Source organism: Calypte anna, chromosome 6 (assembly GCF_003957555.1).
Source record: "Calypte anna isolate BGI_N300 chromosome 6, bCalAnn1_v1.p, whole genome shotgun sequence".
Classification (NCBI taxonomy): Eukaryota; Metazoa; Chordata; class Aves; order Apodiformes; family Trochilidae; genus Calypte; species Calypte anna.
This window is the reverse complement of record NC_044252.1, coordinates 16,395,555-16,422,820: the sequence shown is the minus strand read 5'-3', so window position 1 is coordinate 16,422,820 and position 27,266 is coordinate 16,395,555. Positions and strand designations below refer to the sequence as shown.

Genomic DNA, 27,266 nt, shown 5'->3' with positions numbered 1-27,266 from the left:
AAAAGAGAATGCCTGAAAAATATTCACATCACATGCTTTATATTGGAAAATCTGTTAGCTAGATTTCCCTCTTGTATCTGCTATTTTAGTGAATATGCATTAGGAAGCATTTGTGAGGAAGCTGTGAGCTAAAAAAACCCAGATCTCCTTAGCACTTTGGTTGGACCACAAACCTAAGGACAGAATTACTCTCTCACCCCCCCCCCCCCCAGCAAAGGGAAGATAAAAGGGGAATAAAGACTGGAGACTTTAAGGTGGAAACTGAAAACAATTGGATACAGATTTATTAACCTTTTTTGTGCTGCTTTTTTCATGCCACTGGTGGTGGTTAGATTGTATAGCAGGTGCAGGAACCAGGTTTATGCTGGTGCTTATGTCACAGGTGGCTGAGTACCCCATGGGGCAAGTGCAGGAACCTGCTCCCACATATGGCTCATTTACCCCTATCTGGTGAAGAACATCTCACCATGGCTGGATTCCTGCAAGTTCAACAATGACACAAAACTGGAAGGAGTGTCTGACATGTCAAAAGGCTTTGCTGCCATCCAGCATGACCTGGACTAGCTGAAGAGTTGGGCAGAGAGAGTCTCAGTGAAATTCAACAAGGTAAGTGTAGGGTATTGCACCTTGGGAGGAATATCTCATGTACAACAGGTTGGGGGCTGAGTGCTGGAGAGCAGCTGTGGGAAAAAAAGACCTGGGAGTTGTGGTGGACAACAGGATGACCATGAGCCAACAATGATCAAGGTTCAAGACCAAGAAAGGCAATGGCATTCTGGGGTGCATTAGGAAGAGCATGGCCAGCAGGTCAAGGGAGGTTATCCTCCCATTCTACTCTGCCCTGGGGAGGCTGCATCTGGAATACTGCATCCAGTTCTGGACTCCCCAGTACATGTAGAATAAAGAACTTCTGGAGAGAGCCCAGAACAGAGCCACTAAGATGACTGGGGCACTAGAGCATCTACCATGCAAGGAAAGGCTGAGGGAGCTGGGTCTGTTCAGCTCAGAGAAAAGGAAATTGAGCAGAAATCTCATCAATCCTTATAAATATCTGAAGGGTGGGTGTCAAGAGGATTGGACCAGGCTATTCAGTGGTGTCCAGTGACAGGAGAAGGGGCAACCGTCACAAACTATATGAGGTTCAAGCTAACTATAAGAAAAAAACTTCTTTACTGTGGTGGTAACAGAGCACTGGACCAGGCTGCTCAGAGAGGTTGTGGGGTCTTCATTTCTGGAGACATTCAAAACCTACCTGGACGTGTTCCTGTGTGATCTGCTGTAGTGATCCTGCTGCAGCAGGGGGATTGGACTAGATGATCTTCAGAGGTCCCTTGCAACCCCTAATATTCTGTGATTCTGTGAAGAAACAATTCTTTCCCAGGGGAAGGGCTTTGCACTTCCTTCTGCTGGACTCCCAAGGTTCCTCTCAGACCAGTTCTCCCCCCTGCCCAGGTGCCTGGATAGCAGCAGCATGACCCGTGGTGTCTCTGCCACTCCCTCCAGTGCTGTACCGCCTCCCCAGAGAAGTCAATCAGCCTGGGGAAGCGTCGTTTCCCCTCGGTGAATACAGGTAAATACAGTCAGACCGCTCCTGATCACGCCATGACCCCTGGGCAGGGTTTGCAGGGCTGGATCCCACAACCCCTCCCCGGGGATCGCGTTCTGGCTGCCGTTCCCCCGGGGACTCCTCCTCGCCCTTCTGGGAGAGAGGGACGACGTGTGTTTTCTCCACTCCTCGGGAATCTCCCCCGTTCCTGGGTCCCTCGCAGCTCCCTCATTCCTTCTGAGTCGGGTATAGCGCCTAACCAGCCCCGCGCTCCGGCTCCGGTACCGCTGCCACCCCGACACCTCCGGAACCGGCGGCGGAGCGCTGAGGACGACGCACCGGAAGCGGCGGAGCGGTTTGAGCGGAGCACCGGAGGCGGTACCGGTTCAGGGGCCCATTGGGATCGGGCGCTTCAGCGATGGCGGCAACGCCGCTGCGTGTGTGAGTGCGGCGGGGCGGCCGGGGCGGCGGCGGCGAGGGAGGTGGCGGCGATGTGGGAGGCGGAGCAGGAGGCGGTGGCAGTGGCAAGCGCTGAGGCGCGGTGGGGCTGGAGGCCGTTCCGTGTCCGTATCAGGTGCTAACGAGCCGTGTTCCCTAGGCTGGCGTGTGGAGACGTGGAGGGGCGCCTGGAGGCTCTCTTCGGGCGGGTCCGGGCCATCCAGAGCAAGAGCGGCCACTTCGATGTAAGGCTTCGGAGCGAGCGGAGAGTGCAGTGTGTCCCGGTCCATCCCCTGCGGGAGCGGGGGCAGCGGGGCAGCTCCCGGAGCTGTCTGTGGATGTGATCAGGGGCGCTGGAATCGCCCGAGTCAGGAGCCGGCCTGGGGTGACACGGGAGTTCCCTGTGTGGGTCTGGCCTGGAGGGGAGGTACTGGGGAGTCTCCACCTCTGCTCGAAGGCATAGGAGCTTTGCACCCCCTCACCCCTCCCTGCCCAGCACCCGTGTTGGGAGGACCTGTGATTTGTGGGCAGCGCCGGGTTTAAACCTGTTGATGTTGTGCATTTAGTACTGCAGATAAACACAGAGAGTTCTCTTTATCGTACAGTAAAATGCTGTTGAAGTGGTGCATGTTACAGTGTTGTGACAGTACAGCACAGCAATGAAAAAGCTGTGCATGCTGTCTAGGGCCAAATGGCAACCCTGACTTTATCTGATGTTTTTAGATGCTGTTGTGCGTTGGAAACTTTTTTGGCTCCACTTCAGAGGCAGAATGGGCAGAGTATCGCTCAGGGGCCAAGAAAGGTAAGGAAGGAATTGTCACTGCATGTGGCTGATTACACCATTTAGAATCATAGAATCATCATGGTTGGAAAGAACCTTCAAGATTATCGAGTCCAATTGCCAGTCCTACACCACCATAACCACTAAATCATCTCCTGAAGCATCACATCTACCTGTTATTTGCCCAGGTATGGCAACTCCACCACCTTCCTGAGCAGCCTGTTCCAATACTTCACCCCTGGTTCAGTGGAGAAATTTTTCCTAACATCTGATCTGAACCTCCCCTGGTGCAGCTTTGAACCCATTTCCTATTGTCCTGTCAATAGTCACTGGGGAGAAGCCAACACCTGACCACTTACTTCACTGTCCTGTCACAGCGTGCTTTTGAATTCAAAAGTCACAGTTAGTCACACTTAGGAAAACACCCAGGAGAGAAAGATGTAAAATAATGCTTTTAGACTGAGGAGCACAAAGATACACATGTCCAAGTGGCTTGTCCACAATTTGGGCATCAAGGCCTATTCCTGCATCATCTCCAGTCACAGGACAGACATACAATACTGCTAATTGGTGTCAGGGTCTTCTTGCTCCTTTCCTGGATGTCTTGTGGCTCCACTTCTGTTCCTACCTTACAGTTGCTCCTCACAGTTTCAGCATGCAGGCTGCCACATGGGCCAGTCCTTGTTTTCTGACCTGGGCAGCATGGGATGCTCTTCACAGATTGTCTTTCCTGTGCATTCATGGAGAAGGGGAGTGTTAACAGCAAAGTCTTCCCTGGGCTGATACTTTTCCACACTTGAATTGTCTTAACGCTTTGAACTATTGGAAAAAATCCGTAGTCTATAATCTCACCTGTACACACACAGAAACAAAAGTGCTGTCACTTAATTTGGGTTTTAAGCCATCCATAACATTTTCAAATTCTGCTTTGCAGCTGAAAGCACCTCCCACAGTCCCTCTGACCATGGGAGATGGAACTTCAAGCACCAGTTTTACAACAGCTGTAGTGAAGCTGCAGTATTGCTGCTGCTCTCTTATCTAGGAAACAAGTGTTTTTTATTCAGTGAAAAGTAGGTTATTTTGGAGCTGATCTCATGTAGGCAGTGGAGCAAGCTGTAGCTAAAGCAGAGGTTGTTCTCTGCTGGTGTTGTATGCGTCTGTGGGAACAGCAGGCTTGGGGAGTTGCTGTGAAGGCAGATTTCTTGTTCTGTGCTTACTGCTTCTCAGCACACTGCAAGGGAGTGATGTTGGGGTCTGTAGGAACAGATGGGACCTGCTGTGATTCCTAGTGAGTGTGGACTGAAGTTGTGCTGATCTACTCAAATTAAAACAGACTGAGTGCATGTGATTTTCTTCCTCAGCTCCAATCCCAACCTACATTCTTGGTGCCAATGACCAGGAGACTGTGAGCTATTTTCCAGATGTCAGTGGTGGTGAATTAGCTGAGAACATCACTTATTTAGGTAAGGCTGCAGGTAATACATGATTAGGGATGTGCATTTACCTAGTGGTGCTTTCTTGGACATTTTCTGATCATCTCACTTCAGAGTTCCTCCTTTTTCTGGAAAATTTAAGGTGGCATTTCTAATTCTGGAGTTCAGACTGGGATTGGATTCTGTTTAGAAAGGATGATACAATCTGCTATGTAAAATGTAGGAGGAAACCCTGCTTTTCTTGTTGTTTTCTAACACTGAACTTGCATACCAAAAGGAAGAGTAGTTGAAAGAGCCTGTTCTTTGGGAATATCTTTTCCTCATAGTGGGCCTGTCTTTGTAAGTGGAAGGGTGGAAGGTTTCCTACTTGAAGTATGATTTCACTATGCTCTGAAGTTGTACTGGTGCAGAAGTAAGAGGTATCACCTTTAAAGGTAATGAAGCTGTAGCAAATCTAAAAGGAAAAACTAGTTTCTAGAATGCCACCTGACAAAAAAGATAAAATGTAAAGGCATTTGCAATTGGTTTTTTTGACTCAGTCTTCATACTGAGCTTTTGATATGAATGGATTTTTGGGAAGACAGCAGTAATGAGAAAAGACTGGGGAATGTCCAAGAAGTTGCTTCATTCTAGGCAGGTTGGGTTTGAGCTGTTGTGCTAAACCATGTCTTTAATTAGTTTATGGGAACAGAAAACAAGCTGACTGTAAGAACAGTTTCATTAGAAATGAGGCAGGACAGCTGAATTTGGTTCTGTCTGTGATGCAACTAAGAGGTTACTTGTCAGGATCCCAAGGCTGTGCCTGTGTGTTACTGCAGGGCGCCGAGGTCTTTACAGTGGCTCTTCAGGACTGCAGATTGCATACCTGAGTGGCACTGAGTCCCAGGAGGAGCCAGCACCTGCCTACAGCTTTAGTGCAAAGGATGTGGCAGAATTAAAAACATCTTTGTTATCAACCCCAAACTTCAAAGGTGTGGACATCTTGCTGACATCCCCCTGGCCCAGAGATGTGGGGACTTTTGCCAACAGTGCGGTGAGTGTTCTGTTTTCTGGTGGGATGGGTTTCCAGAGGGATTTCCCATGGGATTGCCTGGCTGCTTGCTGTGACAATTTGGACTGTTAGGTGGTCTGAGTGGCTGAGAAAGCTGAGAGTAAAAACTGCACAGCATGTGTTCTGGTTCTTCAGAAAAGGATAATGGGAAGAGAGGTTTGTGAAACTTCAGGATGTTTTATCTGTCCCTATCTGAAAGAAACAGAGTTTTCATCACAAATGTTGCTCTGAAGTCAGTTCATTGCAGTTGCTGTGGAACATTGTGCTGCCCTGGCTTCGTGAGGCCAAGAGAAGGAAAATATAACAAGCTTGGACTGATAAATAAGTGGGTGCAAATCCTGAGTACACAGAATGGAATAAATAAGTAGGCTCTGGTTGGCTATAAGAGATCAAGTCCTTTTGACTTTTTTTTTTCCTACTTTGAGGGAATGGTGACCACTATAATCAGCCTCTGTGCTTCCAGCATGCAGTTCTGTATCAGACTGTTTCTTTTCACTGCCGTCTGACAGCTTTCTTTAAATAATGTTCGGTTTGTATTTTGTAGGGAGAAATAGATACCAAGAAATGTGGCTCCAAGTTAGTATCTGACCTAGCTGCAAGTCTCAAGCCACGGTACCACTTTGCTGCCTTGGAGAAAACCTATTATGAAAGATTTCCATACAGGTTTGTAAGACCATGTGAAATCTGATTTTCTAATACAAGTTCAATTTTTAAAGAGCACAGAAGGACAGTTCTAAAATAATTTAATGAAGTCATTCACTCTCAACACAGGGTGAAGATTTTTGATAATAATTGATAATGATTGTTGATTATGATAATAAGATAAATCTTATTACCATAATTCTGCTGCCTTGAAAACTTGTCTGAGTGCATTGCTGTGAATATGATGCCAAGTTGATTGCCCTTAATCACACTTAAACAGCATTCAGCCTGATTCAGGGTGTATATGGAAATGTGTAGGGGAAGAGCTCTTGTGTGGTGAAGAGATGGGTGTTTTCAGGCATACCTTGTTATGCAAAATGTGACTAGGGATATAAGGCAGGTGTCAGAACACCCTACAAATAAAACTAAGGCTGTCATGGTGATGTTAGGTAAGATTATTATCCTTTCCACAGGAAGCAATTAAAGGTGCAGCAGTTCTCAGCCTAGTGAGTTGTTCTCTCACCTCTGGACTGCAGTGAGATGGTATTTCAGTCTGTGCAGGTGCTTGATCTCATGAGTCTATCCTCAGGCATCCTTGTTCTTAGCCAAAGACTGTATGTGACTTACATGCTCTTTGAGTAGCTGTTACATTAAGGAGTAAAGTAATTTGGCAGAAAATAAACCCCTTTGTGTTCCAGCTGATCTTCAGATATTAGAGGAGCTGGGGGCAGCTGGGCTTAGATTCTGTGTAATAGCCAATTTGGCATTAGAAGTCCAGTCATGTCCAATACATATATTGAACTCCCATGATTCTGGATACACAACTAGCACAACACTGTTCTTCCAGTCATGCTTAACATCAACCTGCAGAGCCACACTTAAGTTTGTTTGCATTCAAGGTGAACTTTCCTGGCTAGATTAATGAATAGTGTAATTTATCAAAGCAACAGATACACAAATTCTTTTGGATTGCCAGTGACAAATTCACTTCAAAGCATGTGCAAATACCTAGGTTAGGAGTATGCAGCTTGGCTACTACCATATTAAACTATGAAGCAACTCTATAGATATTACTGAGGTTCCCAAGGAGACACTCAGTATAGCTGAGTGTTTGAATGCTACCAAAGATGTTGCAATGGGGGGAAGAGGGACTCAGCCTATTTTATTTTATTTTATTTTATTTTACCTTACAGGTGGAGCTTGAGTGAGTAGGCACACATCCCTTATCATGATTGGTCAAAAATACAATTGCTTTGCTTTTAAAGGTCTAAAGTAAGAAAATACAGAGTGCAGGCATACCTTGTAGGCAGCTGGCTTTGGGGGATGGATGTGTGTTTTGGTATAATGATATTATAATGAGCAAAGTTCACCTAAGGGATGGTATTTTGTCAAAAGGTGACAGATTGCTGGCCCGGGGGGTATCAAACATGCAGCTTATAATATCCATAGTACCTTCAGATCCCATAATTAACACAAAGCCTGGCCATGGTGTCTCCATTCCACCCTCCATGCAATGTCCCTTACAGTCAGCACACCAAGTTCCCCTCATGTTGCCAACATCTAGGGTTGCCTAGGAAATTATCATGCTACAAGCTCATTGCACATTTGCTACATTCCACTCTGCTTCAGTGCTGTATTTTCCTTTAAAATGTGAGTTCAAGTTCAGTTTCTAAGTCAACTCCAGCAGTTATTCCATTGTGACTTCATGGAGAACATGTGTTTTCCCTGCTGTGTGCATTTCTGTATTGTATATGTCAGTACAATTGTGGTTTGCTTCCTTACAGGAATCACACAGTGCTACAGGAGACCCCACAACATGTGAGCAGATTTATTGCACTTGCTGATGTTGGCAATACAAGCAAGAAAAAGGTAGTGACACTCTTGAATCTTTCTTCTTTTCTCAAGTACAAAGAATAGAGAAGTAAACCCAGCTTTGGCTGGCTAGAGGACACTGTCACTTAAAAGTGACAGAACTGGAGGGATCTGTCTCACCTGAATGATAGGTAAGTGCTGCAAGATGTCTTCTGAGGCACTGTTGTTCTTTTCGACCTGATCAGATGGAATTTAGCTGTGAAGATGTCTGGAAAGGAAAGTGGTTAGAAAGCTGCCATTCCTTCCTCAACTACTTTACATGTTTTCTGTTTGCATGGCCTGCTTTAAGAAGGAAGCAAAATTCCAAAAGGGGCCTTAAAAATCACTAAAAATAACTTTTGGGGTGAGAAGGGGCTGGGGTTTGGGTTTGTTTTTTTAACCTGTTTTTCTTCTCCCCTTAGAAGGTTATGGAATATTGGTATAGAAGGACAGGTTGCTAGTGGTTCAGAAGGCATAGAAACCAGGCCTGGTAACATAAAAGGTCCAGGAGTTATGGACAGAAAAAAGGCTTGGAAACTGGCAAGGATCAAGGTGGTTTCCTTATCAAGTAGGATGCACTGCTCCTTTGCAAAAAGAGCTTTCAATAAAGTGAAAGGAGTGAGTCACTTGGAATCACCCTATAAACTCTTGGTTGCACTGGTGGGAGACTGGCAAAGGGAGCTTGGTTTTCATGTCCTGCTTCAGCTTAAACACTGATTTGCTGACGATTTGCAGTGCTAAGTTGTGTGTTACCATTTCAGGCTGGCTTAGTTCACAACTGATCTCTGACTGAGTTGCAGTCATGGCAAAAGCTTCTTGCATTTGAGCCATCTGTTTTTGTTGTAGTATCTCTACGCCTTCAGCATTGTGCCAATGAGTAAAATGGATCCTGCAGAGCTGGTGAAACAGCCACAGGATGTCACTGAGAACCCCTACCGAAAGTCACGGAAGGAGACACAGAAGATCAAAGCACCCCTTTGTGCAGAGGTACTGCTGCCTTCTCCCCCATGTGAGCACTGTTTTCATTCTCTGTGTTCAGGGAGTTTAGAACAGTGTTTGGCTTTAACTTTGGGCTATTTCTGTCCAAGCACTTCAGGGTTCTGTGTAAACTATTTTTATGAATCAAACTGTATAGATGCAGTGCATGGGAGTTTATTACAGTTGCCCCTTCTTAAGCCAACCGTGTCCTGGGCTACATCACCAGCACTGTGGCCATCAGGTTGAGGGAGGTGATCCTCCCACTCTACTCTGGTGTGACCTCCTCCTTCAGTGGTGTGTCCTGTTATTGCCACCCTCTTCACAAGCTCTTTCCTCTGCAGCTTTAAAGCCTTCTAATGGCATTGTGATGTACATGACAACTTGGTCAAATCATTTCAGCTTCTGTGTGTGTGCTGAGAGGTTACCAGTCATCCTTTTTGTCACTGGCCGTCAACTGAAGGAGAGCTGAATAATCCATAAAAGCAAGCAATTCTGAATGTTCAGCATAAGGTTAAATAGATTAACAATATGGAACAACTCTCCCAGAATTTTTTCCTTGGCTGAGGCCTGCATGTCCAGGAAGGCAAAGTTCATTATGTTACTGGGAAAGACCAATTCATTCTGTGCCAGGATACTGATGATTTTGCTCAAAGGTTTTTGAAGGTGGTTACACACCTCTTCAGGAAAGTGCAAATTCTTGTATGTACTGTGATTCTATGTGATAACGGGCTTTGGTCTTCATTTTCTAAACAGGAAGAACCACCTTGTCAGTTTTTCTTTGATTTGAACAAGCATCAGGGAAAGAAACGTCCCTCAGATGGGAAAGAGAGAGGAAACTCCCAACCTAAGCAAGTCAAAAAGCCCCGTAAGTATGCAGGTGCTTTTTTCCTGAGCCCTTCCTGTGAAGTACTGAACCATCTCACTCTTCATTTGTTTCAGGCTGCTGAACTATGTATGTCAGTTTGCCAACATGCTCTCTCACTGTAGTAGGTGCTGTGGAAGAATCAGCAGTCCTGTTTCCTATGGAATGGACAACTGATAGGTGAAAGAGAAGTCAAAAAAGTGTAGTTTTGTGGTAGAGCTGATGCCATTTATCCTCTGCACTACATTAGCCCCTGAACATGACAATAGGCTGTTACAGAAAGCAGCATGTTACCATTCAGAAGGACAGCAAGAGACTGGGTCATGGTGCTGATGAGTTCTTGAACACCACCTCAGTTGTTCTGGCTGTGAGTTCACAAAGTATTAATGACCTGGGAAGGGAGAAAGCCCTTCAGTTACCTCTGTATTTCTGTGCTGTAAATCTCATTAGTTTGCCTGACTTGAAGAAACTGAAATGAAATCTTTAAGGACTGTGACTTGCAGTGACAGTGTTACTGCAAGCATGTATCTTTACAAAGGCTGGTCTCTGTTACAAAGATATTTGGGCTTCAAAAGCAAGCCTAGGTGTCGGCTAACCCTTTTGCTTCTGTGAAAGCTCCCACTGCCAGTGGGTAAGAAGACATTCTTCAGAAGTGCCTTTGGTAGATAAACCTGTCTGCCACTGTTCCATGAGACCAAGTTGTTTAGTTTTTATTTATTAGATTTCCAAATGCTTTGCATAGTCCTTCCATATAGCAGTTCTATGGGCTAAATTTCTTTATGGTAAGCTGAGCTCAGTGTCATTCCTCTGTATGTACCTGCAGGGTCACATCTGGCTGCAGTGGCAGTCTGTTTGGTGAAAGAATGTGTGTGGGTTTTCTTCTTTTCCCCCATCACTTCTGTGGCACGCAGTGAGAGATTCATATCCATATTCATATTCATATTCATATAATTTCCAAAGTCTTCTGGAGTTTGATGTCATGTGAGGGAGCTTTGTTACACCCTTTTGTTCAGAAATGAACGGCAGAATTGAAGCTTTGGTTTCCCACATTTTTGGGAGAGCTCTGTCATGTTTATTGCCTTTGCATAGCTGCTTGTCTGTTCTTGTAGACATCCTGGAGAGTGCCACCAACTTAAAGGTCAGCTCAGATGTTGCATTTTGCTTGTGAATCCATATGTTTTGAGTGTGATGAATAGGCCAGAACTGCCAAGTATGTTTGAAAGCAGCTGTCCTTGTCTGTACCTGTGCAGTAGCTTATTCCTGGAATTAAGTTGTTCCATCAAATTAGAGCATTCTAAGAATCACAGTCAGTAAAGGTGTGACTGCTGTCACCTCCTGCCTTGCTGGAATTTCCCAGAGGCACTGGTTCTCTGATCTGCTTCCAGAAGTTGTGTCCTTCTGACATCTTCAGCGCTATATCAATGGGGAAGAGCAGCTGGAAAATAAGAGCTCTTCCAAATCTTGTTCTCTTCCTCATTCTGACAAATAAGCCTTCTGCTAACACTTGTATCTCTTCCCTCTCTCAATAAAGCACAGCCCACGGGACCCTGCTGGTTCTGTCTTGCCAGCCCAGAAGTTGAGAAACACCTGGTTGTTAGTATTGGCACACATGTAAGTACCCTTACCATGTTCTTTGCTGCCTGAGGGCAGAATCATGCTAAGACACAGCAATAGAAAATATCAATCTCCAATTTTAAATCTTAAAAATCAACCAATCTTTATTTGAAGCTAACTCTTGGTTTTGTTTGCAGTTTCTGCACATCTCCCCTACAAAAGACATGATTATATAGATAAGTCTTTAAAAATGAAAGATGGCCCAGATTTGCTTCAGCAGGAGAGCTGGACTATGGTGTCAGAACACTTTTTAAGCCCTCATGGATTGCTTATGTTACCATCTGGCACAACTTTTCTGGCATGAACTCAGTGTAAACTGGAACCTGCATTGACAATAGGATGCTGTGTTTGGAGTTCTGCCAGATCTACCTGGGATGATTAGTTTCAATTTTATTACATATAAATTAAACAGAAGATAGGATAGCTTCAAAGGCAACATCTCAAAGTACATCTTGGAGGTTAATTCAATCATTGATACAGTCCATTTGCCAAAGTTCTGGCTTCTGTATAGCACTTCAAGCTACTACAGGGACAGGTTTGTCCACGGTCTTATTTTAAAAGCTGTTAACAATTTTCAAGTGCATATCCTTGTTATAGTAAGAAAACAGAGCCATAGTGGAGTGATGAAGTTCACTCAGCTACTTTCCTGCAGACAAAGCATTCTCTGACTTTCAAAAGATTTGGGGGTTTTTTTGTCCTTTAGCAGTGCCTCTCTCTCATTATAAATTGCTAATAATCAGTCCCTAGTAAGTGACATAGAGAAGAAGACTTTCCTGTTCCTGAGGCAGAATCACTAGATTGGGGGACACACAGAATGCAGTCAAAGAGTAAGTTTTCCACAGCCTGGTGTTACTTGCAGTAAGTAACTGGTGTGTATTGTTCCACTCTAGTGCTATCTTGCCTTGGCAAAAGGGGGATTATTGCCTGATCACGTTTTGATTTTGCCTATTGGACACTATCAGTCAGTGGTTGATTTGTCTTCAGAGGTGGTGGAAGAAGTGACCAAGTACAAGTCTGCCCTAAAGGAGTTTTTCAGAAGCAAGGGAAAGAGATGTGTCCTATTTGAAAGAAACTATAGGAGTCAGCATCTACAGTTACAGGTATGGTTTTAGTGTCACCCTGGGAGAACATGAACTTGCACTTATCTGCAAATGAATTGAGAAAGTTCACCTTCAAATTTCCCTTTCTATTCTGTGACTTCCTAGAGTATGCAGGGAAGTCATCCTACCCACTGATAGAGCCAGAGCAAAAATAAAACTGGTGTGCTGGTTCTACCACTTCATTCTTCCTATTACAGCAGCACAGCATTGGTTGTGTTGTGAGGTGGTGAGGAAATCTTTTCCCTGCATGAAACGAATTAAAAAGCCCACAAGTTTTTCAGATGAAGACTCTGGTTTTGCTCATGCTGGCACATGAACCGTGGTGCTCCCATTTGTAACTGAAATAGGCTGAAAATCTCAAGATGGATGCAGAACTCTTGACAGTGCCTACCAGTACCAGATTTTTTATTTTATTTTTTTTCCTTTTGTATCAATCATCTTGGGGCTTATTGTGGTGGTTTCTGTATTTGGCAGATCTGTAACTGTATCTGACTGGCCTTAAGCTACCACAAAGATCAAAAAGGAGATGGCTGTGCTGAGAACTTTTTCAAGCTTTTAGTTTTCAGCTTTTTGTGATCTCCCACAGAAAAAAAATCATGTCATAAGTTTAAGCCTGTACAAAGAGGTGCTCACCTTTTTGTTTGATGATGCTGAGTGGTACTGAGGAGCATACCAGCTCCAGTGATGGACTGATTACTTCCTGCAAGTGCTTTGTTTTGTCTTTTCTTCTTTTCACAGAAATTTCCTCTCTCTCCAGGTGATTCCTGTCCCATTGGACCGCTGTACTTCTGAAGACATTAAAGAGTCCTTTATTACACAGGCACAGGAACAACAGATTGAATTATTAGAAATCCCAGAGCACTCAGATATCACGCAAGTATGAGACAAAATTTCACCTGACACTTAACTTTCTCTCTGTCCTGTCCAGGCTGCTGTTTCCTTCTGAGGCCACTGTGTGTGTTGGGTTAAGCTTTTGGAGGCAGACTATTGTAGATTTGATTTGGAGATGTGCCAGATGTATTCTGATTCAGGTGAAGATGCATTGCTCATCTGAAAATCATTCCAGCTGTCTGTAGAGCTTGCTGAATTCATTCCTTCTGATACCAGACTCCAAGCCTCTATTCAGTGTTGCTGCCAGGTTCCCCCTGATAAGGATTTGAAAGGAATCTATTCCTGTTCTATCACAGAAATGAGTCAGTAGTGATATGGGGTTTGGGGTTTTTTTTATTTGTGCTCAGTGGTTACTGGGTGACCTGCTCAGCAGGAGACAGAAATAGCACATGTGAATTCTTGTCTCTTTCTAAGCAATTACAGCTGTTGGTAGTCGTGCTGTTAAGCTCAGAGGCTGATTTCTCAGCCAAGAAATATGGATATTAGTTTCTTTGTCCAAGTTACAGGACAAGAGGAAATGGCCTCAAGTTGTGCCAGGGAGCTTTAGGTTGGATATTAGGAACAATTTCTTCCCTTAAAGAGTTATCAGGCCCTGGAACAGACTGCTCAGAGCAGTGGTAGAGCTGCCATTCCTGGAGGGATTTAAAAACCATGGATGTGGTGCTGAGGGGTGTGATGTAGTGGTGGCCTTGGCAGCGCTGGGTTAATGATTGAATCTGATGATCTAAAAAGTCTTTTCCAACCAAAACAATTGCATGATTCTATGATGCAATCTCTTCACATGCTTTTCTTCCTCTAAAAATGTGCTGTGTTAGTATGGGATGACCTAACTCAGGTTGAGAATGATCAGCACTGCCTGGCTCTCTCATTTTACCATTCTGTAGTGGTAAGTGCAGCATTGAGCCACAGACAGTATTTCAGATAATCAGCTGATGATCTCGGGAGAGGCGATCCACCCCTTCACTGTCCCGTGGAAGTTTGGTTTGGTGGCTCTGGGTCGCTGGGTTTGTCTTGCTGAGTTTCCCCCTCTAAATTACCACCTCCTTGGTTAGGAAGCATCTGCTCTTTTCCAAAGCCCAGGCACCCCGACGGTGGGCAGAGCTGGCGGGAGGTCGGGGCAGAGCTGCGGGGTCCGAAGGGGCCCCCCCACCTCTCACCGTCTCCCCGCACTCCCTCCGCAGGTGGTGCAGCCGGGGACTCCCTACTTCTACGTGGAGCTGGACACGGGGCAGAAGCTTTTCCACCGCATCCGCAGCCGCTTCCCGCTGCAGTTCGGCAGGTCCGTCCCCCTCCTCTCCCTGTCCCCTCTCCCGGCTCCCGCGGGGGCAGGCGGTGGCGTCACGGCCGATGCGTGACGCGCCTGGGGACGCTGTGCTTGCAGGGAGGTGCTGGCGAGCGAGGCGCTGCTGGGGCTGCCGCAGAGGGCGGACTGGCGGCAGTGCGCGGCGGGGCGGGAGGAGGAGGCGGCTCAAGCCTCCGCCTTCCGCCGCGACTTCCAGCCCTTCGACTTCACCCTCCGGGAGTGACGGCGGCGGTGACGACGGGGACCGGGCCCGCGTGGCGATTGGCGGGTGGCGGGCGCGCGCGGTGATGACGCAATAAAGGCGGAGTCCCCGTGGCGGCGAGTGGCTGCGGCGCTATGGAGTGGGGCGGAACCCCCGGGCCCGGCGGCGCGGAGCGGGCCCCGGGCGGGGCGGCGCTGCGGGGACAGCCGGCGGGAGGATGCGGGCCCTGGGAGATGCGCGACCGCCTGGGCACCGGCGGGTTCGGGAATGTCTGCCTGTACCAGCACCAGGTGGGGCGGGGGGGAAGGGAGCGGGGCCGGGGCCGGGGCCGGGCTGGGAGGGCAGGGCCGGGGCGGCTGACGGCGCTGTTTCCCGCAGGAGTCGGGAGCCCGGGTGGCTATCAAGTCCTGCCGGCTGGAGCTCAGCGTCAAGAACAAGGACCGCTGGTGCCACGAGATCGACATCATGAAGAAGTGAGTGCGGAGGGGCGGCGGGGCGAGGTCCGGGCAGCCGCGCCCCAGCGGCCGTGAGTCGGGCGGTCTGAGGGACCGAGGAGTGGGGGGAGAAAGCCCCGCGACCACCCCGCCCTGGCCGGAGTGTGGGTACAGCCCGACCCCAGCTTCTGAGGGTCTGCCTGACACCTGGCAGCTCTTTGCTGCTTTATCTGTCATCCCAAGATGCTGAGTCCTAGCACCGACAAACTGCCTGCGCTCCTGTGCTGCCCGAGCTGCTTGTCCATCCTGAACACTTCTAAACTCACACCAGACACTGTGCTGAGGTTTAACACGGTGACAGAACGCCCACATGTTGCCGTAGTGTGTAGTGCATTCATCTTCCATCTGCCAACAGGAAATCTTAAGAATTGCTTTTTATCTGTCTCACGTTCACACGTACAGAATAACTTAATGCTTTCTCATGAGAAACTATGTACTCTGCTGCCCACCATCCCTCGTTACAGCATGTCACTCTGAGGTATCTGTGACCAGAGCTAGCCAGGCTTGTCCGTACAGAATCAGAGCAGTAGCTCTGATTATCAGTGCCTCATGCAGGTATTCCCTGATCCTGAGTATTCCTCCTCACAGAGGATGAAATGCTTTGTCCCAGTGATGGGAGCAGGGACACCACTCAGTTTTGCTCTGCCTTGTCCTCACCAAGGCCTGCCATGCTCTGCTGCACAGAGGTTTACTGAGCTCCTACTCTGATTTCTTGTCACTCTTGTCTGCTCACTGTATCCACAAGCATTGGAGAAATCCTCCTGCAGACAACCTGAACTTGCAAATCAGGGCTTGTTGATCACTTTTCTTGTTAGGATTTTCACCATATTCCTTTTCTGGATACAGTCACTGAGCTGCACAACTACAGCTGCTCTTGCAGTGTCTTCCAGAGGCTTTGGAAGATGTACACAGAAGTGATTTGTCTTCACTTCCTGCTAGATGTGTAATTTATTCCCAAGAGTAACATGTATTAGAGACAGTCAGGAAGCAGCTGTTTTAATTCAGTTGCAGAAATTAATCTTCCGTGTACATGGATTTCACCTGCCTGGTTCTACCTCCTTGGTATGGTTAAAAATGTTAAAGGATTCATGTGAAACACAAGCCAGGAGGGAACTGTGCCCACATATATAAATGTGTAACAGCTTTACCAGGAGTGTGCAGGAATTCAGAACTTGAGCCTATATTTCCCATCATCAAAGAAAGCCATGTACCTTGACTTGGAGATAGTGCTGCTCATCACTGGTTTATGTATTCCAAAAGTATGGATTTTATGCATTTGGATACTGGTAGGGACCAGTTGAAGAGTGTACTTCTCAGCAAGGGTACGTTTGGGGAACAGAAGTTGGAGATGAAACAAAACATTGCTTGACAATCTGTTATTTCATTCTTCCAAATGAGAAGTCATATTGATCCAGCTTTCCATACCCTTAGGTTGAACCATCCCAATGTAGTAAAAGCCTGTGAAGTTCCTGAGGAGATGAACTTCCTGGTTAATGACGTTCCTCTTCTGGCCATGGAATATTGTTCAGGGGGTGACCTCCGGAAGGTAATGGCTGCTTTGCTTTGCAATATGTAGCATCTTGATGCTGCTACTGTAATTGTGGCTGGCTGTGAAACCATTTATGTTCCATGGTGTGTTTCTTGTGGGCATGTAAATGGAAAGTGGCTTTTGTTTCTGAAACCAGAGGACAGAGAACAATCCAAGGGCAGACACTCTTTTATCTTGAAGCTGTGTGTCCTTTTGTGAAACTTTTTTAACATCAATACAATTTCCCTGTAACCTGTTGCACCCAGTATGTTTGGCTTTGCTGCAATGTGTCTCTGTTTGGAGTCTGGTCTGATTTTGATTCACACATACCCAGTGTTTTATTGCTCTCAGCACAGATAAGAATCCTTTCAGTACTGGATTAGGGCCTCCGGAGCTTCAGAAACTGCCCTATTGCCTGCTGAACTGGGAACTGGCCTTCTGCATGGCCCCATAGAGTTTATATTCCTTTTCTGTTCCAGCTGGATTTAGGAAGGAGCCATCTTTTTGTGTACAAGTGAAGAAGCAAATCTCTGTTAAGATTTGCTTAGAAATAACCTCATCTGAGTCATCAGGAAGCTCATTTTCCTTTTTTTATACTGGTGTTAAATAGCACGAGGAATGTGAGATGTTGAATGCAGTAACTTGATAAGCAGTTAGTGTGTGTATTGGTAGCTTTCTAAGCAATGGGGACAATTTTAAGACATGAGGCTGACATTGATAGGATGTTGGAGACACATAGCTGAACACATTCTCAGTGGCCCTTGGGTGCTGTATTTTTGCAAAAGAAGTTTTGAGACTACTTGGAGGTGAATTTGAGACCTTGGGCAAGAAATTAGGGATTACATTAACTCTACTTGCAATGCAGTATTTGATAATTTAGTAATTCTTAGATGTTGTGTAGATGCTGGGACAATTTAGGAAGTAAAGTGGTCTATTTCATTTGATCACATGTAGAGCTTTGTTCCTTAAAGAAAAAAAAGTTTTTATTTCTGATCCTGCTCTCGTTTAAATCTTTCTCTTACACTCACTTTATGTAATTTCTGTTTTGCATTGCTATTAATTTTTTTATTGCACATCTGCAGTCTTCCATAAAGCCTGAAAAATTACCTGCTTCTGTATACAGGCCACACACATTTCAGTGCTGGTGCTCTTTCAGTGTAGTTTTGTGGGGTCTGAGCTTGATTTCTGACTTTGCCCCTCTCCTCCTTTGTTATTCAGCACATCTACCCAGAACTTAGGAGTGGGATGTTGAAGTTTGGATTCTTCCCTCTAGAGGTTTGTCAGTTGATTGTGCCTGAATCATGGGAGGCCAGCAAAAAGACAAGAGAGAGATCATCCAAGGAGTGATGGCTGCAGTGCAGAGCTGCATGTCAGTCACCTCTAAGTTTTCAGTGTAGTGATCAGAAGATGAGATGACCTGTTGATTGACTTGGGGTGTATGCAGGAAATTGCTGAAGCTACTTATTGACAGGTTGCTGAGACAGTGATTAGGAATGGGTTTCCAGCAGTGCTTCTACCATACCTTTTACTAAAGTAGAAAAATTCAAGGGCAAGGGAGGAGACAAAGGAACACTGAGGTTGAGGCAGGGTAGAGAGTTCAGGTATTGGTCCATGCTGAGGACACTCCAGTGTCCCCAGGCCAATGATCTGCTTTTTAGCTCAGGATTAGCTTGGAGGGCAAGCTAGAAGGTGGCTGAAGTGTTGAGCAGCTTCCCCTTGTGGGAGAGCAGTCAGGATTGAGCAGTCTGAGCAGAAGAAAGGAACTTGTGTGGTGTGGGACAGCCTGCAGCAATAGTGCCTTTATCACAGGACATGCCCTTTGCTGGGAAGTGCCTGACAAGGAGGGGGGTGGCTGGTACTGTGCCTCCAACTCTGCAGGGCTCAGGCAGCATTATGGGAGTGGGGACTGACTACTGTCACCACACTATCACTGCATGTTGACTGTGGAGGTGCTTGCATGGTTTGCTTTTTTATGGCTTTTGTGGAATTATGCTAGCAGTACAAATCTTCTTTGCAATTTCTGTGCAATTAACTTTCTTTTTTTCTGAGTTGTTTTCATTTTCTCCCATGCTTTTATTTCACAAAGTCAACTACCTCATTCAACTAGAGTTGTATTTCATCTGTGTTGTATCAGCAGGGGAAGGAAGATGCTTTTCTTGACTGTTGTATTGTGGATTTAAACTTTTTTTTTCTTTACTGTAGTTGCTAAACAAGCCAGAGAACTGCTGTGGACTTAAGGAAAGTCAAATACTTTCTCTGCTTAGTGACATTGGTAGGTAGTCTAATGCCTTTTTCTGTTTTGGTTTTGTTTTGTTTATTTGTTATGTGTAATGGCATTTGTGTTTTAGTTTTTGTTAGTTTAATTTAGTTTTTGTTTAGTTTTATTATGTGTTATGGTGCTTTGCTTTTTCAGCTGACCCTGAAAAGGGGAATAATGAATGAGAATAGCGTATTAAAACAAATCAGGTTTCTGTTTGAGGGAAGGGACTTGGTTTCCCTGCTGATCAGAGACAAGAAGTTTGCACTAATGATGTGTCAGTGGAATGGGATTGGAAAAGCTGAGTAGTGACCTGTTATAGGTAACTATGACCTTAAAATTTTGTTTTGTTAAGGTCACAGTTTTACCTTCAAACCCTGTTTCTGTTCATGACTCTGGAGATTCCAAATGAATGTCACTTGAAAGAATGTAACTTTTACAGGCCAAAAAGCAAGAACCAATGTGAGAAGTGCTGAAGTTGTCTTGTGGCTTCTCTGTGTAGGGTTTGCTTAGAAGGTGGGAAATTTTGTTTGTTTCGAGTAACAGTACAGAGGAGATGATAAACTAGAATGTAGTTGGGAGCAGGGTAGGTAAGAGCATAGCAGAAAAGGAAGCCAACCATACCATGGCTAGTCCAGCAATCTTCTGGCTAATGATTAGCTCTCAGCCCTCATCCCAGAGGGGCACAGATCCTGGCAAGGCCTGGCAAAGACTACCAGGGCCTCAAATACCATACCCAGCAGGAAGTGGTCCTGATGAGACTGACTGCAGGGAGGCTGAGGGCTACAGAAAGGGCAGGTGCAAAGGTGATGGATGGGAGCAAACTGTACTTGGTGTGCAGTGTAACAGGGGGCACCAGCCCTGTGTTGCAGCATAGGAAGTTGGAGTGCAAGGTTGGAGAAGAAACCTCCTTCTACCCAAACACTACTCTTGTGCTGTGCATGGCCCCGGGGAGGGTCCAAAGGCAGCCCACAGTGTGCTCAGAAGATGAGGATTAGCCAGACATCAACGTGATCTGCGTCACAGAAGGTGTCAGACACATGGATTACAGATTCTGCAGTTTGGAAAGGGAGTAGGCAGCAAATCCATGCAGCTTGGGAGTAGCTCAAGATGACAGCACTGCTCATGGGATACAGTTGAATTTGATACCTTTGGGTGCCTGCTTTAAAGCCATTTCCCAAAACCAGTAACCTGTGGAAATCCTTCTGTGACACAAACTTGATGGGCTCCAGAAGTGTTTTATCAAGTATCTTATTTTTCAAATTGTTGAGCTTTAGCTTGCTTTATGCCAAATTCTTGGCCACTGAAGGCACTGGAAGAAAAGAAATGATGTGATTCTACACAGTGACCTTTCTGTCCTTCAGGAAGTGCCTGGCTTCTTCGACACCCTTGAGTTGACAAGCCATCTGATTGAGGGTGATGCCTACAGTTTCTCTTAGCAAGTTGGCTTTCCAGCAGATCTCCTTAGTAGAGCTCCTTGTGTTTTTTTAATTGTCTTACAGATAACCCATCTTTACCTCTAGGAATGGAGCTAGTTTTGCCACAAGAAAACATTTTGGACATGTTGGCCTGGGCTTCTGTTCTGTCAGTGCTCAGAGGACTTCCAGTTGAGGTCCTGAAATCAAGCACAAATCTACATTCCTTCATCCTTGTTCCCCTTCCACATGCAGAATGGGGTCTACTGTCTTCATAATAAGTGGGAAGTAGCCTTTACACAATGTGCAGTCAGAATATCTTTTGCATAGGAAAATGTAAAGAACCGCATGGTGGAAATTGGAAAATACAATACCTGCCTTCAGCCTTTGATGAGAGGACCTTTTCTTTTATTTCCACTTGCACATCTCCAAGATGGAAAAATAATGATTTAAAAACCCAAAACAAACAAGCAAACAAAAAAGTCTTGCTGTTTTGTCAGTGTTTATGTCCTGTGTCTTGATAATCTCTTATTTAGCATCTAGTGTTGCAGTTTAGGTGGACCAGTAGTGAATTTTCCCCTTCCTGCAGCAGAATTTATCTTGTTTCTTTTTTATTAGTGGCTCCACAGTCCCCTCAAGGCAGTTCAATTATGGACTGTTGCCACAAGGCAAAGTCCATGCTCTCTGCCTGGTTTTGGGTGCATTTCCCCATTTCCTCCTTTATTGCAGCTACTTCCATACCCAGGTGAGGAGCAGGTTCTTGAGAGTGGGCTGTCTAAAAACAGGTTATTTTGTTCTTAGTATTTTCCAGCTGGATTGGTCCTGGGATCAAGGTGCCATAAATACTCATGCTGCCATGGAAGTTGCAGCAGGGAAAGGAGAGTTTGGGGACCTGTGTTCCTTCTGGGGACAGCATCTTTGTAGATTGGCTTAAAGTAATCATGGGCTTTCATTTTTAGCAGTGGGAGTGACTGAGTGGTTCTAACGTGAGCATACAAGTCCCACACCAGCAGAAGGGAGGCCTTGAGCCCCTAAGCTCAGTGTTGCTAATGCTGACTGGGCATTACTGGTGACACCTCAGGCAGCTGCTCCCTGCACCAGTAATCAGAGGCTGCCCAGGAATCAGTTTTAGCTCCAGCCCTGCTTCTGCTTCATCACAGTTGGACAGTCCTTTTCCTGATGAGTGATTAGTGTTATGGTGTGTTTGCCATAATGGATGTTCACTAGAAGCTCTATAAGACACTGTTTGGCAGTAGTTTTAGGTCAAAGGGAAACTCAATTTATTTTGTTTGCACACTTAAATTCAGTGTTTTCTTTCATTAGCATCTTGCATAATGTGATTATACATATAAATATGTCTTTTGTTATCTTATGTTAACTTACCAATGTCTTAGGCTAGAGGACATACAGAGCTGTTCCAAGCTGCCTGCACATTTTGGAGACCTGCTTTGCTTGTCTGCATGCTGTGGTTCATTTTGTAGCTCTACAGAGAATAATTTGGCTTCCTTGCTGATGTGACCTACAGTTATGCCATGAGGTCTGAACCCCATAGCAACCTCCATTTCAGTCCTAGCATAAGCCTTACAAATCTTTTCAGCCAATAGTCAGAGACACTAGATTTTTATCAGATATATCTTCAGGACAAGCAATATCAGTGTGAGTTTATTTTCTGTTAAATCAAACATATGTCTTTCAGGGTCTGGTATCCAGTATTTGCATGAGAACAGAATTATACACAGAGATTTAAAGCCTGAAAATATTGTTCTTCAGGATGAAGGTGGGAAGGTAAGTCAGATGGCCCCTGTCAGTGGTGTCCCCCACTGTCATTTCTGGAAGATGTTGTTTACATTTCTGGATAATAATCTAGATGTTATTGTTTGGCCTACCTGTAACTGGCAAACTGCTTTACATAAAATCAAGTCTAAGCTGAGACAGAAGGTTTCTGGGGCCAATGAGGAGTGGTGCTGTGCTGGACCCTGTTCTCACCCACAAGGAAGGGCTGGTGGAGAATGTGAAGCAAGAGGCCAACCTTGGCTGCAGTGACCATGAAATGGTGGAGGGAAGAGGGGCCCAAAAAGGCTGGTTAATATTCAAGGATTAACTTCTAAGCTCAGGAGTGATGCATCCCAACAAAGAGGGAGTCAGATTTAGAGAAGATAATAGGAAGAAATTCTCTGCCTGTGAGGATGGTGAGACACTGGCCCAGGTTGCCCAGAGAAGCTGTGGCTGCCCCCACCCTGGAAGTATTCCAGGCCAGGTTGGATGGGGCCTGGAGAAAGCTGGTTCAGTGGAAGATGTCCCTGCCCATAGCAGGTGGTGGAACTAGATGATCTTTAAGGCCCTTCCAACCCAAATAAGTCTGATGATGACGAAGTTGGCTTGTGGTGAAACATCAAGCCTTTACACTGTGTCACATGTCAGAGCTTTGCTGTTGACGTTCTCCAGGATTTCCATTCTGACTTCCCTCTTGATTGTATGCTTTGGATGTCACTGCACAGATTCTGGGTTGTTTGGTGGCTTTTTTTTTCTCTGAATCTGCTCTTCTGATTAACTATTTAAACTGTCTATAGATTGTTCACAAAATAATAGACCTGGGATATGCAAAGGATCTGGACCAAGGAAGTTTATGCACTTCATTTGTTGGAACATTACAGTATCTGGTAAGAATTTTTTTTTCCATGTGTACAAGTGATGTGATATTTCCACATTTTATAGAATCACCAAAGTATGCATCAGAGGAACCTGCAAGTGGTCCCTTGTCCAGTCTCTCACTTGCAGCAGGGCTGTCATCAACACAATGTCAGGCTGCTGTGGCTTGGCCCAGCCAAGACCTGAAACCTCTGAAAATGGAGATCCTGCATCTCTCTGGGGACCTAACCCCAGGGTTCTCCCTCTCTGGGGGGAGAAGTGTTTCCTCATTTCTAACCTGAACCTGAGCAGGTGATACAGGGCAGTTGCCCCTCATTGTGTCACCTTCTAAGATGAGCTTGGCTCTGTCCATCCCCTCCACCCCTGTCTGTGCCACTTTTGGAGGCTGCTCTCAGACAGCCTCCCCAACCACCCCAGCTCCCTCCCGTCTCCTGGTGGGTTGGGTGCCACCAGGCCAGTGCCAAGCAGTGCCTCATCCAGGTCCCCGTGCCCTCTGGGCCGGAGGCCACGCCTGGATGCAGCTTTGTTTGCAGAGATGCAAGAAAATAAATGCCCTGAAATGTCACTTTCAAAATGCCTTTCTGTGATCCTTTTTAGGCTCCAGAACTCTTTGAGAACAAATCCTACTCAGGCACTGTTGATTACTGGAGCTTTGGGACGATGGTGTTTGAATGCATTGCAGGATTTAGACCTTTTTTACACAATCTACAGCCATTTACCTGGTAAGATGCCTGCTCTGCAAGAGGTGATGCCAGGCAATAGAAATGACAGCTGCTACGTGTGGTGAGGTGACAGTGTGAACCAGAATGATTAACTTATTGGTAGTTGGGCAGTGAGGTCAATGCTCTGGTAAGCTTTGCAGAAGCTACTGCTGCTACTTTAGTAGTATTGATGACAGTTTGGCTATTTTTACATAATTTTACATAGTATGTGCTTATTATATTGTGGTCATAATAATTCCTTCATAAGTGACATTTGAATTAGAAAATATAAATATAAACAAGTCTATGTATTGGTGTCAGGAAAATGTGAGGGGATGGAGTGACAGTCCTTTTTTCACCTAAGCTATGAGGTTACTTATGTTTAGCAATAAATAGCACACAGCAAGACCAAGCATGTTTTGTGTCATAAACATATAGCTATGTGTGTGTAAGCAACTTCATGAAAGTGATGACTGAAAAACTTTTAACAAATATATGGAGTTGTCTGCTTGCTCTGTGAGGGCTTGAAGAAGGGACAGAAATACATGTTTTTATTTTTCCACTTCTTACTTTGCAATACCAGCAGTGTACATAAGCTTGGTTTTTAAAAGGGTGATTCTGCAACAGGAAAAATGTGAAACCTGTTCTTTTGTAAGCATTGAAATTATAACAAGAGAAAAGGTAAATTTGAGGTTTTGTGCATGTTAGCTTAAAAATGTGTGTTAGCAAAAAATCATTTTCATCAACATTTTGCAAGTTTTTCACTGCTAACTCCTGATCTGTTACTATTTTAATAGCTCACTATTTGTTGCATTTTTTCCAACATGGAAAATTTGTCTTCCTAGTGTTAGTAGAAAACTAATGAGTGAATGAGATTAAAAATACCTCTTCCCAATGTATAAAAGAAGGAAGGGAACAGTGCAGGCCATATGCATGGAACTTCAGTTTCAGATGGGCCAAATAGGACACAGGGCAGGCTGCCAGCCCCAGAAGCAACAAGTCTTCAGCTGCCTCCCAGCCAACTGGCTGCTGGCTCACCCTGGGAAATGCTGCTTCTCTGGGAGCAGCTGAACTTTGGCAAGATGATGGAGTGAGCCAGGGTGAGGGAACTGAGACAGAGTCCCTGGTGCTGGGTCCAGTTGCATTGTGTTTCTAACGTGGCTTTGATGCTTCACTTGTATCAAGGTAAGGGCAGAGGTTTTGCTAGGTGACTTCTGCAGATCTGATCTGTCTCATTAGTGTGTGGAGGCTGATTTTGTTGCTCAGACTTGCTCTGTAGTCAGTAAGTTGCTATATGTTGACCCTCTTGCTTGATGCTGACCAGACCTCCTTGCAGGTAGGTGCAAAAATGTTTCCAGAGACAGTTAATTGCACTTGGAGATATTTTGGGTGGATTGTTTGGAAATGTCATCTTTGTCCTGAAAGAAGAGTTGGTTTTCTAAAGGTACTAGACTGTGGCTCTTTTCACTGCTGCCATATTTAATTGGTCCTTTACAAAAACAATGTCAGTATATCCACAAATTATTTTATTTTCTAGGCATGAAAAAATCAAGAAGAAGGATCCAAAGCACATCTTTGCTTCTGAGGAGATGAATGGGGAGGTTCGCTTTAGTACCCATTTGCCACAGCCTCACAGCCTCTGTAGGTAAGTGTGTCCTTGGGCTACATGTGATGATTTTTGGCTCATCTTTTAAACTGAGTTTTCTTCCTCCTCTGTCCCAAGAGCTGAGGTGTCCTCCTTCTTTCTCTTAAAGCAGTGTTTCAAGCACCTCTCAAGCTACCATTTTTTTTGTACTTCAGGCTCTCCAGTAGCAGTTCACTCTGCATTTGGCAAGATGATGGTGGTTCACCTTGCAGTGTGAACTCCATGGCTGCTTTCCACACATAATCACAAGACCACTGAGTAACAGCTACCTGATAACTTCATAGTGTAGAATGTCATAGACCAAGTTACTTGAGTTAGCTCCTCCACACAGAAGAAGCTTCTAGGATGGGTATTGGGAAAATGACAGCAAGTCCAGCAAAGGCCACAAAGATGGTCAAAGCCTGTTGGATAGAACATACAAGGAGAGGCCCTGGAAGCTGGTCTGGAGAAAAGAAGGTCAAGGGGGATTTAATTTTTTCTTCTCTCTGTTGGGGCATTACAGAGACAATGGATCTAAGCTCTTCTCAGAGAGACAAAGCAAAAGGACAAAAGACACAAGTTACAACAGGGGAAACAGAATTTTGGCACAGGAGAAAGATTTCCCTGTGTTATTGATGCATCCCTGGGACAGAGCCCTGAGCAGTGGGAATCTCCATCAGCAGGGACTGCTCAGACTCAGTTGGACACAGTCCTGAGCACCTTGCTCTAGCTGCGACCTTGACCCACCTGTGGGTTATGGCTCAGACTGAAGACCTCCAGGAGGGCTTTGAACCTGAATTAATTGTCCTGTACAGAGTCAGAAGTTAGGCTCTCATCATTGTCACTTATTTAGGACTCATGTTAGATGTGCCCAGCAGTGCAGCACAAGTCATTGGCAGTGGCAGATTTCTAGGAAAAATACTGGAGTTGAGAGTGAAGTAAGTGGTTTTGTACCAGTGCTTTGGGCTTTTTGCACTTTGTGCTGCTTTTAAAGATGTGCTTGATGATACACGTATGTGTGGGTAAACAGGGAGGAGAACCTCCCATGTGGCTCTGCAGCACAGGGATGGTTATTGCAGATCAGGCTTTGAAAACTATTTGATTTTGTGTGTATCAGAGTTAGTTTCTGGAGAAAAAACAAAACAAACTTTTTCCCCCTTATCCATTTTGACACACCTTACTGATGTGTCAAGATACCTTTGACTCAAGGAATAGGAGTCAGGAGAGGGAGTAGTGTGATACAAGATGTGTTGGATGGGGGTGTACTCCTGCTGAAGTCAGCAAAGGCTGTTGCTGCTGTGAGGCTGCTCGGTCTCTGTGCACTTTTCGCCCCTTCCAGGCTTTCCCTGCTGTCGGGACGAGGGACTGTGGCCAGTTTGCTGCTGTTCACACATGTTCAGTGGGTGTTGCACATATACAGTCTCTAACCAGAGCTGTAACCTTTCAGCTTATGTGAGAACCTGGTTTCTTAAGGGGACTTAAGTTGTAGAGTATCTGTTGTCTCTTTCTTATGGCCCTCTGATTTAGTTTAATTGTAGATCCAATGGAAAATTGGTTGCAACTGATGCTCAACTGGGATCCACAACAGAGGGGTGGTGGTTTAGATCCTAAGACCAGTCGTCCCAAGTGTTTCCTATTAATGGATCACATACTGAATTTGAAGGTAAGTGAGGTTTGTTACAAGGCATATTGAAACCATCTCAGAGGAATAAAGTATGTTCAGTGGACAAAAGCTATAATTCTGGCATAATCCAGCTGTAGGATCATGAGGAATGTTTTTCTTGGTATCAGGAAGTGAGTGTATATATAGCCTGTCCAGTACATATCCAGAAGGCAAAATATCAGCAGCAATATTAGTTTCTTGCTTTACACTTGGATCAGAAGAATGATCCTATTTTGCTGCCTG

At 45.3% G+C, this 27,266-nt stretch overlaps 2 protein-coding genes and 1 non-coding gene across 4 annotated transcripts in view; all 3 read left to right on the top strand.

Moving 5' to 3' along the window:
- Positions 1-1,927: 1,927 nt before the first annotated feature.
- CWF19L1 (CWF19 like cell cycle control factor 1) lies at positions 1,928-14,803 on the top strand. Of its 2 annotated transcripts, XM_030453072.1 has the most exons (14): positions 1,928-1,987; positions 2,145-2,229; positions 2,708-2,786; positions 4,127-4,228; positions 5,017-5,231; positions 5,794-5,912; positions 7,676-7,760; positions 8,589-8,729; positions 9,474-9,585; positions 11,114-11,193; positions 12,087-12,296; positions 13,054-13,173; positions 14,369-14,466; positions 14,569-14,803. In XM_030453072.1, the coding sequence occupies exons 1-14, from the start codon at positions 1,965-1,967 to the stop codon at positions 14,711-14,713; spliced, it is 1,614 nt and encodes a 537-aa protein (XP_030308932.1). In that variant the 5' UTR covers positions 1,928-1,964; the 3' UTR covers positions 14,714-14,803. The 2 variants fall into 2 exon arrangements, with proteins under 2 accessions (XP_030308932.1, XP_030308933.1); XM_030453073.1 differs by lacking the exons at positions 1,928-1,987; positions 2,145-2,229; positions 2,708-2,786; positions 4,127-4,228; positions 5,794-5,912 and having other exon boundaries at positions 5,122-5,231; positions 14,569-14,783.
- LOC115598561 lies at positions 12,744-12,884 on the top strand. The gene has a single exon (XR_003987730.1). It is a non-coding gene; the product is annotated as a small nucleolar RNA SNORA12 (small nucleolar RNA).
- Positions 14,796-27,266, top strand: part of CHUK (component of inhibitor of nuclear factor kappa B kinase complex) — a 28,058-nt gene continuing 15,587 nt past the window's right edge. The window contains exons 1-9 of the mRNA XM_030453071.1: positions 14,796-14,982; positions 15,071-15,165; positions 16,618-16,732; positions 18,917-18,986; positions 22,083-22,171; positions 22,957-23,046; positions 23,633-23,757; positions 25,274-25,381; positions 26,888-27,023. Of these exons, the coding sequence (XP_030308931.1) occupies positions 14,827-14,982; positions 15,071-15,165; positions 16,618-16,732; positions 18,917-18,986; positions 22,083-22,171; positions 22,957-23,046; positions 23,633-23,757; positions 25,274-25,381; positions 26,888-27,023 (984 nt within the window). The 5' untranslated portion in view covers positions 14,796-14,826. The remainder of the gene's footprint in view (positions 14,983-15,070; positions 15,166-16,617; positions 16,733-18,916; positions 18,987-22,082; positions 22,172-22,956; positions 23,047-23,632; positions 23,758-25,273; positions 25,382-26,887; positions 27,024-27,266) is intronic.

Excerpts from the sequence above, each read along its gene's own strand:
- CWF19L1 (XM_030453072.1), top strand. The coding sequence starts at position 1,965 with ATGGCGGCAACGCCGCTGCGTGT. Across the intron at positions 2,230-2,707 it reads GCAAGAGCGGCCACTTCGAT|ATGCTGTTGTGCGTTGGAAA; the intron begins GTAAGGCTTCGG and ends TGATGTTTTTAG. Across the intron at positions 5,232-5,793 it reads GGACTTTTGCCAACAGTGCG|GGAGAAATAGATACCAAGAA; the intron begins GTGAGTGTTCTG and ends TGTATTTTGTAG.